At 46.5% G+C, this 10,145-nt stretch overlaps 1 protein-coding gene across 1 annotated transcript in view; it reads right to left on the reverse strand.

Annotated features, from left to right (window-relative positions):
• MLXIP (MLX interacting protein) overlaps window positions 1-8,034 on the reverse strand; it is a 63,415-nt gene extending 55,381 nt beyond the window's left edge. Inside the window, exon 1 of the mRNA XM_053586983.1 lies at window positions 7,489-8,034. Coding sequence (XP_053442958.1) covers window positions 7,489-7,901 — 413 coding nt within the window. The 5' untranslated portion in view covers window positions 7,902-8,034. The remainder of the gene's footprint in view (window positions 1-7,488) is intronic.
• Window positions 8,035-10,145: the final 2,111 nt, after the last annotated feature.

The raw sequence follows: 10,145 nt of genomic DNA on the forward strand, positions 1-10,145 counted from the left end.
AACTTACTAAGAAAAACACAAGTTTATTATTTTACCCTTCTTGGGGTCAGAAATCTGCTCTGGGTCTCAGAGGGCTAATACAGAGACTAGGCAGGGAAGCTTTCCCTTCTGGAAGCTCTGGAGGAGGATCTGCCCCTTGCCTTTTCCAGTTTCTTAAGGTGCCTGCTCCTTCTCCTGTTCCATCTCCAAAGCTGGCAGCATCGGGCCATCTCCTATTGCTGCTCTCTCTCTGGGTCTCTCTTCTGACTCTCTTAGTTTTGAAAATGCCTGTGATTGCACTGGTCTTCCAGGTAACTCAAATAATCTCCCTATTGTAAGATTAGTAGCTCAATAGCCTTAATTCCACTTCAACCTTAATTTCCTTTTGCCAGGTATCAAACGTGTTTATAGGACATGGTCATCTTTGGGGAGCCACTACTCTGCCTAACACGCCAGTCCAACTGGGCCATGATACAAATGTCACCCACCAATAGTACTTATCCTAGGGTCTCCCTCCACACCAACATCCCCCAAAGCCCTGTCCCACAGAGGCTGTGTCTTCCTCTACAGAGCTGAAGACAAACAAGATTTGCCAAAGGTTGAGTTTATAAAGTTGGTTTCCAGGTTCCCTGTTCAATTCAACAGATATATATATATATATATATATTTTTTTTTTTTTTTTTAAGACAGAGTCTCATTATGTTGCCCTCAGTAGAGTGCTGTGGCATCACAGTTCACAGCAACCTCAAACACTCGGGCTTAAGCGATTCTCTTGTCTTAGTCTCCCAAGTAGCTGGGACTACAGGTGCCTGCCACAAAAAGCCCGACTATTTTTTTGTTGCAATTTGGCCAGAAACGGGTTTGAACCCACCACCCTTAGTATATGGGGCTGGCACCCTACCCACTGAGCCATAGGCACCGCCCAAGAGACTTTTTCTTGATCAAGTTGCCCAACCCTTCTGAGCTTTAGCGTTTGTTTTTTTAATTTGAAAAATGTAGATTCCATTACCACCTACCTGAAATAGGTATTGTGTATATTGCTTAAGATCATAAAAAGAGAATCTAGTACATAGATGGCTACTCAGTTATTTTGAATTCTCTCCCCTCTTCGAACCCTAGTAAATAACCTCCCTCCAACTTCCCTAACCTCTGCCCAGACTCTCTTTTCCCAAGTGTTTCAAACCTTCCTTGCCCTTCCATCAGGGTGACAATTAACCTACCAGTCTCAACATAAAATAGAAATTGGAGAAAAAAATGGAAATTTGATCCTGTATTGCTGAAGGGCAGAAAGCAGGTAAAAGGAGCACAGCACTTTTTAATGGAGATGAGATCTTTTTGTTTTGTTTTTTTGGAGTCAGTGTTTCTTGTGAGATAAGAGTTTCACTCTATCACCCAGGCTAGAATGCAGTGGCATCATCACAGCTCACTGAAGCCCCAAACACCTGGGTTCACAGTATCCTCTTGCCTCAGCCTCCCTAGTAGCAGCAACTACAGCCACATGCCACCACGTTTGACTCATTTTTCTATTTTTTTGTATAGAGATGGGGTCTTCTTCTTACTCAGGTTGGTTTTTTAGAAAGAGTCTTGTTCTGTCACCTGGGCTGGATGGAGTGCAGTGATATAATCACAGCTAACTGCAGCCTCCAACTCCTGGCCTCAAGTGATCCTCCCACTTTGCCCCCACAAAGAACTGGGCTTACAGGCATGAGCCACTGCACCCAATCCAATCCATACAAAATTTGGACATTAACATGCAGAAGGAGGGTTAAGCATTAAACCCTTAGCTCAGGGAAACCTTCCACACTGATACAGGTTATGCCTCTATATCAGTGGTTCTCAACCTTCCTAATGCCACGACCCTTTAATACAGTTCCTCATGCTGTGGTGACCCTCAACCATAAAATTATTTTCTTTGCAACGAAAATAATTTTATGGTTGGGGTCACCACAACATGAGGAACTATATTAAAGGGATGTGGCATTAGGAAGGTTAAGAACCACTGCTCTATATTCACACAAACTCTCTCTCAATTTGGCTTAGATACCGCCCTTGTACTGTCGTGAGACTCCTGCTTCACAATCTTATCATAGTCCTTACAAACTGCTCTATAACTGCGTATTTGTCCGCCACCCCTTGTCTGTGAGCTCCTTGACAGAGAGACTATCTTTTTCATCTCTCTGCAGCTCCAGCACCCACGTTAGAGCACACCTGCAATGGCACACTATCTAGTGATTAGACACTAAAGAGCACAAGGGAAGGAAAAGTGCTTATCTTTGGTAGGGCTGCAGAAGAGTAAAATTAATTTAGTAATTTGTGTAAATGGTTGCCACTTCAACTAATTACCAAGCCTCACATTGGGGATTCCTTTACTAAGAACTCAAAATTTAGAGCACATAGAACTCTAAACCTTCAGTCCTTGATATTCCTCAAGTTTGACATAGACTCCCACCTTGCTCAGGAAGAAAGGGTTACTACAGAGAACATAAAATCAGTAGGGCTGGAGGGCGACGCCTGTGGCTCAGTGAGTAGGGCGCGGGCCCCATATACCAAGGGTAGTGGGTTCAAACCCGGCCCCAGCCAAACTGCAACAAAAAATAGCCAGGTGTTGTTGCAGGCACCTGTAGTCCCAGCTACTCAGGAGGCTGAGGCAAGAGAATCACCTAAGCCCAAGAGCTGGAGGTTGCTGTGAGCTGTGATGCCACAGCACTCTACCAAGGGTGACAAAGTGAGACTCTGTCTCTAAAAAATAAAAATAAAAAAAAAATAAGTGGGGCTACAGCCTAAAAACTTACATCCCAGTTCCTGAATGTGTAAGGGCTATCTTACAGAGCCTAATTTAAGTCTCCTACATAGCCACTTTAACAGAAACCCATTTTCCAGAAAGCTACTGCTTATTCATAAAAAACCCATTTCTTATCCCTGGAGACATTACACTCAGCCTTCCTGATAGGAGTTACATAAAAAGGTAGAGAAGTGGAACCAAAACCAACCAGAACAAGCTACTCACTAGATGTGTTCTAAATCTGTGTGGGGGACCTATATTTGTGACATTCCTTAAAATGTTAAAGAGGGCAAGAACCATGAACTATGTTCTAGAGTACACAGCTCCACTGTGGAGCTTTAGAAAGTATCCCACCAAATCAAGAATGCTTCTATTTAGTATTCGTCAAGCAGGCATTTGCAAGCTGAGCTAAAAGATCCCAGTTAGATACTTTTATTTTCTTCAGTTCATAAATGAGAAATTTGGGCTCCTAATAAATGGCAGGCAGATGAGGGTGCCGGACTGCAATTTAGCCTGACCCACCGTTACATTAACCCCGCTCCCATAGGTTATCTGGGTAGATTCTCACTTCCAGCCTACAGGGAAAGTTTTATGCTCCCCACACTACCACAGACAGGAAGGCATAGACAAGGAAAGCTATAGGCTTCTTTCCCAATCATTTAATATCTGAGTTTTGCCTTGGGGAAAGGCAACCTTTTCCCTCCAAAATGTCCCAGTAATAGAGCACATGTTGTTTTTTGTTTTTGTTTTTTTCTCTTAGACAGAGTCTCAAGTTGTCACCCTCGGTAGAGTGCTGTAGCGTCACAGCTCGAAGCAACCTCAAACTCTTGGGCTTAAGCAAAAGGCAATTTTCTTGCCTCAGCCTCCTGAGTAGCTGGGACTACAAGCACCTGCCACAACACCCATCTATTTTTTGGTTGCAGCTGTCATTGTTTAGCAGGCCCGGGCTGGGATTGAACCTGCCAGCCTTAGTGTATGTGGCCAGCGCACTACTCACTGAGCTACGGACACCGAACCATGAGCACATGGTTTAAGACCAAACAAAGATGTTTCCCTTAGGGCCACTTAGTGTCACAAAGAGGGAAGGATATGGATTTTAAAACTGGAATCCCGGGCAGCGCCTGTGGCTCAAGGAGTAGGGCGCCGGTCCCATATGCTGGAGGTGGCGGATTCAAACCTAGCCCCGGCCAAAAAACAAAAAAAACAAACAAAAAAAAAACTGGAATCCCATCTGTGGTGTTCCCGACATGGCAGGCCACAGGCAAGCTCACACGGTCCCAAGTCCTCAAATAACATGTCTATCCCCCTCCAAGTCAGTCCTGGCCAAAGACCCTTCAGGAGGTAAGGCCTTTGCTGATCATAATCAGAATCCTTAGACCACTTCTCAGACTGGTTAAAAAAATAACCGCAACTTCCCTTGCACTTAGTTCCTCCCCAAAGAGCTGTTGAAACCTCATCTGGAAACAGCTGGGAGACTGCAGTTAACAGGAAACCGAACCAAAAAAGAGCACAGAGTGTACCAGGAGAGTTAGGCAGCTAGAACGAAGAGGCCAGGCGACAGGCAGGAAGTTGAAGTTAGAAAGAACCTAAGCCAGAAACAATCACACAGAAAAGGGACCCAGCTGCCTTCCTCTCAGCCCAAGCAGGAAGAACCCTGAACAACCAGTGGAAGGCGCAACCCTACAGAATGGAAGTTAGACCATCCCTGAAGTCTCTTCTTTCCTCCCTGCCCCCAAAATCTCAATCTTATCTGAAAGCCAGGTAGTGTTCCTCACTGGGAGAGCTGGAGTCAGAAACTCACTTTTCTCTAGCTTCTTTCTGTGCGAAAGACTACAGCCCAGACAACTGGTTTTGAGTATTCCTTTGTTAATCTATACCAAAGTTCCACACTCCCAACTAAACTCAGGGCCCGGTTAAACCAGCCCCACATAAAGGGCATCTTCATGAGCAATTGTAAGGCAGAACCCTTCTGGGGACCTGCAGTAGTAGACCTTAGGTGGCAGCAGACCTTAGGCACAAGGAACAGAAGCAAAAGCAAGAGAGCCAGAGCTGGCGCAGTGGTGTACACCTATAGTCCTAGCTACTCAAGAGGCCAAGTAATTTGAAGCCAGCCTGAGCAACACAGCAAGACCCTATTTCAAAAAAAAAAAAAAAAAAAAATTAAAAACATAAAAAATTTAAATTTAAGAAGAAAAAACAGGGCCAAGTGTGGTGCCTCACGCTTGTAATTCTAACACTCTGGGAGGCTTCGGTGAGCCTGAGCTCACAAGTTCCAGACCAGCCTGAGCCAAGTGTGAGCCCTGTCTCTAAAAAATAGCCAGGCGTTGTGGAGGGCACCTATAGTCCCAGCGGTACTTGGGAGGCTGAGACAAGAGAATTGCTTAAGCCCAAGAATTTGAGATTGCTATGAGCTATAGCTCCACAGCACTCTACCGAGAGTGACAAAGTGAGACTCTGTCTCAAAAAAAAAAAAGAAAGAAGAAAAGAAAAAATATCAAGAGAGATAACATGGCCAGAAGCCCTGAAAAGCAAGGTAAGCTTCTTGCACCAAACTAATGGAACATTTTGCAATCAAGAAAGTTAACTGAGCAGTGGCCAGTTGCCAAAATATTTTTGAAAAAAAATAATTACTAAAATTCTTTGGTATTATTTTAAAAGGCTTTAGGTTATTCAAACAGAGTGCAAAGGAGAAACTGGTTTATTTTTCCTTTAATAAAACTTACTTAGTTGAGACCTTTCTAGCCCATGCTTCCTATAACTCAAGCATCCATTCTCTCCCCGTGTGTACAGAAGTTTTTGTTAAAATTAAAAAAATATATATATCTCTCTTCAGAATCTTTTGGCTAAGATCAACTGCAGCCAAAAGTAAAGAAAAGGGCCAAGCAAGGGCTCGCACCTATAATCCTAGCACTCTGGGAGGCTAGATCACTTGAGGCCAAGAGTTCAAAACCAGCCTGCACAAGAGCAAGACCCTGTCTCTACTAAAAATAGAATAAATTATCTGGGTGTGGTGGCAGGTGTCTGTAGTCCCAGCTACTCAGGAGGCTGAAGCAAAAAGATCACTTGAGCCCAGGGGTTTGAGATTGCTGTGATCTATTATGACAGCACAGCACTCTAGTCAGAGTGACGGAGCAAGACTTGGGTCTCAAAAAATAAAACAATAATAAAGAGGAGGATTAAGTTCTCTTAATAAAACACATTCCTGCCTTTCGCCTCTAGCTTTGTTTGAAAAGGCTCTCTCAAAGCATAGCATATGCTGCAATCTACTTGGGTTTGACTCCAACAGAAGTGTTCAAAATTTAAGACTGTAGGATACAAAGGGCTGCAACCTCAATACCATTTGTTTTTTTACAAAACAGAACATCTTTACTGACTCAGTGCCAGCTCAAACTGGCAAGACCAGAGGATCAGAGCAGAGACTGACCAATGTAAGGGGGATGGGAGGAAAGAGCTATAATAGGGAACAAATCATCAGTGAAACCTACAAGAGAGGAAATGGGGGTGGGAGTATGTTTCAGGAACACAACAAAGGAACAAACTGACTAATCATTTATTCCAAGGGGGGAAAAAGCCATCCAGAGCCAAGTACCTGCAGGTAAATGCATCCAGGGCTCATAGCTCTTTAAACAAAAGGGGGATGGGGGAGTAATATTCCTAGTCTTCCTTACAGTATTTCAGCAGTCTCCTAGGAAACTTTTCCTTTGCTGCCTGCAGCACAGACTAGGACAACCCAGGCCAGTCCAGTTACTAATGCAATATGCCCAACTCAGCAGAGATCCTATCATGTGCGGGGTGAGCTTGTGTGTCCACAAGCTGTGGACATCGCAGCTTGTCCAAAGAAGCTCTGCTGCTGAGGTAGAAAAGTTACCTGAAACAAGTACCTAAACATACACCTGGGAAGGGAGAGAGAGAAGAAAGATGTTTTAACCCTTCCAGGGCCAAGAATTTCTGTGACTAGGGAAAAAAGGATCTCTGCCCAGGACCAAATCCACAGGTCAGGATGGTGGTGTCCAGGATGTCTGCCCTAAACACTTACATCTCCCTCATATTATATTCCAGGGCTGGCCAGAAAGCCCCCTAACTTGCCAGGAGGACAGACTGCACCTCCAACATCAGTGGTTCCAAGCAGGCACCCAGGGCTCTCCCAAGATGGGGGATCTCCCAGTAAACCAGTTGTCCGAGGATCTTCAGGTGCAGGGGCAGTAACATTTATAGTGCACTGAACTCTTGCCAGATGCTGGAATAAGCAATTTACCCATCCCCACCACAGCCCCACGGAGAAAGACTACTATCATTCCCTTTCTATAAAGGAAACAGGCTTCGAAGTATTACACAACCATTAAACTGTGGAGCCAGCGCTGCAGCCACCCTGAACAGGTGGTCTTAACCGCTGCTGGCTATTGCTGGAAACACACAAAGCGTCTGGGGGGAAGGGGTGGATAGTCAGTGACACAAGGTGCAGTCGGTTTATACCCCTTTCTTGTCCAAAACGGATGCCTCCAGGACATTGGAGGGGAGGGCCTGGATGGGGAACGTGAAGCCGAAAGAACCCAAGAACCCAAGCATCGCTGGCAGGGCGAAACCCATAAACCCTCCTGAAGGGGTAAGACCCAAAGGGAATGCGTGCAGCCAGGGCTTCCCAGGCGATCCTGGCCTCTCCGCTTGTTTCCTCAAAGGGGGTAGGCGTGGGGCCCGACCGCGGCCTCCGGAGGTCGCCAGGTCCCTACCTGTAGGCCAAAGTCATGCACTCAAAGAGCTTGGTAAGTGAGGCGTCGATGGACAGGTGGCAGGAGCTGGTCTTGCCGAAGCTGTAGGTCTGGCACGTCTGCTTGTTGACTGTGTCGAAATCATAACCCTTCTTGGGCGGGTGCTCGCGGTGAGGCGACGACACCATGAAGTGGCCACTGTGGATGATCTGCTGTCGGCGCGGAGGCTCCTCGTGGTCCGCCCCGGCCCAGGGCGGCTGCGGCGCGGCGCTCGCGTGGGCCCGGGCCGCCGCGGTCGCGCCGGAGGCGGGCGGCGGGGACGGCTCATCAGTGTCCGAGTCGTCGTCGTCCTCGGGCACCTGGGGCTTGAGCAGCACCGGGCGGCCTCGACTGCCGGGCCGGCGTGGAGAGCACATGAAGACGTCCGCGGCCATGAGGGGAGTCCGGCCGGGGGCATCCCCCGGGCCCAGGCGCTACGCGTGAGAGGAACGCTGACTGCGCCGACCCTGCCCGCGCGCCGATCCTCCGCGAGCGCGCCGCGGGGAGGCTGGGGGAGGGTGCGGGCTGACTGGGCCGCCTGGGCGCCGGCCCCGGCGTGACGTCACCGCAGCGTTTCGGCCAATCCACTACCCGCGTCTGCCTCTTAAAGGAGAAGGGGAGCCCTTCTCTATCTAGGAGGACAAAAAAAAAAAAAAAAAAGAACCAAAGGCCACGCCTCCCTACCCCGCCCCTCGCCACCTCCGCCCCTCCAGGCTGCCAAGTAGCCCTGCGGCCTTGCTGCAGGCCGGGCGGGGTTCCACGTGGTGGGCGGGTGGGGCTGGGGCGCCTTCGCCTCCCAGGCCCTCCATAGCCCGGAACTGGCTGGGTCTTAACAGTTCGTTCTTGGTTTTGCTGGCCCTGTGGCCGCTGTCCTGTTTCATTGATGAGAAGACCACGTCGTTGAATACCAAAAGGGTTTTTCTAACGCGAAAACAAGATCAAGAACGCTTCGTGTTTAGAACTCAGGGCTGCAGTGGTGGAAACTGGCCCTGCGAAGTGAAGGCACTTTTTCCCAGCGCGTGGCAGCTATTAAGTGGCTGAGCCCCTGCCAGCCCAGCTGTCTTATTCTAGATCCCAGCTCCTTTAAGTACAACTCAAAACGCCCGGGTTTTGGTTTTGTTTGCTTGTTTGTTTTTTGAAGTTTGGTGAGCTAACCAGCCCCAAAATAACTCCAAAGGGGAAATTCTGAGCCAGTGGGGGGATTCCTATGCCTCAGAAAATTGTGACAGTTTCAAAATGCCTTCAATGTGTTTAGCAGGATGGCAACAGAATGAGCGCTACATAAATGTATTATTTAGCTATTTAGGTTGAAGGAATTGAGTCAACCAGTCCTGAGCTTCCTAGAAATTGCTACTTTTTGACATACAGAAACAGCAACTTCATGTGGCTCAGTCTAACTTCTAGAGCAGTGTTTTTCAACTCTTTCTTTTTTCTTTTTTTTTTTTTTTAATCTCTGGGCACTCTTGAATCTGTAGTTAAACTTCCATAGCACACTTACATTATTTTGATTTAAAAAAAAAAAAAATATATATATATATATATGCTTACTGTGCTTTGAACCTCTTTCAAAAATAATTTGATGATCTTTAAAAATTGTTAATGGCACACCTAAGATCCTCTCTGCACACAAGTTGAAAATCACTGTTTTAGACACTTCTAGAAAGCTGTCAAGTTTTCAGCTTAAGCTTAAAGCCAGCCTGAGGTGGGGATGGTAGAGCACCAGGAGCACCCTTCCTAATGTCAGTGGGGTCTCTGGAGGTTCCCCCAGCCAGCCTGCCCTCTGCTTTGAAGCTAGTTTCACTTCCAGTTTTGGGTGGGTGCTGGGTGTCCTGCCCAACCCTCCTCCTACCAAGGGCCTTCCTGAAGGGGACCTAAGGCTCTTACCAAAATAGCTAAACTAGCTCTTTTCCTAACCTCTGCAAGGAGGGTAGGCCAGATGAACTGGCAGCTTCCAAGTAGGAGTTTGCGATTTTCCTCTTACCCAAACCACTGTTTCCAACACTGGTTGCAAATGTTTGCAAGTCTAACCTTTGAGTTGCCTACCTTTATCTAAAGATTTGTCCCAGGCGCCGGCCCCATATGCCGGAGGTGGCGAGTTCAAACCCAGCCCCAGCCAAAAAAACTGCAAAAAAAAAAACAGACTTGTCCCCTTGGTAAACTTAAATACCCAGCCACCTTTAACACACAACAATTCCACTTCTAGAATGCTATATCAAGAATATGTGCACGAATCATTGTAGCATCATTTACTCATATACTAGTGAACACTACAAACCGTCCAAGAGGTCATTCATTGATATAGCCTTAAATATAATGGAACACTGTACAGGGTGTCCATAAAGTTCGTATGTAATTTTAAATTGCAGACTATTTTAAATTGCCCATGAACTTTATAGCCACCCTGTATATTAAATTATATAAATGCATATTTGTTGACATGGAAAGATGTCCTTGATATAGTATTTCGTGAAAAAACAACTTTTAAAAAGTTATCAGGGGCTAGGCCCAGTGACACATGTCTATAATCATAGCAATTTGGGAAGTCAAGGTGTAAGGATCACTTCAACCCAGGAGTTAGAGAAAAACCTGGGCAATACAGTGAGACCCTACCTTTACAATAATAATTTTTTATTCTTTGA

Source organism: Nycticebus coucang, chromosome 4 (assembly GCF_027406575.1).
Source record: "Nycticebus coucang isolate mNycCou1 chromosome 4, mNycCou1.pri, whole genome shotgun sequence".
NCBI classification, from domain to species: domain Eukaryota; kingdom Metazoa; phylum Chordata; class Mammalia; order Primates; family Lorisidae; genus Nycticebus; species Nycticebus coucang.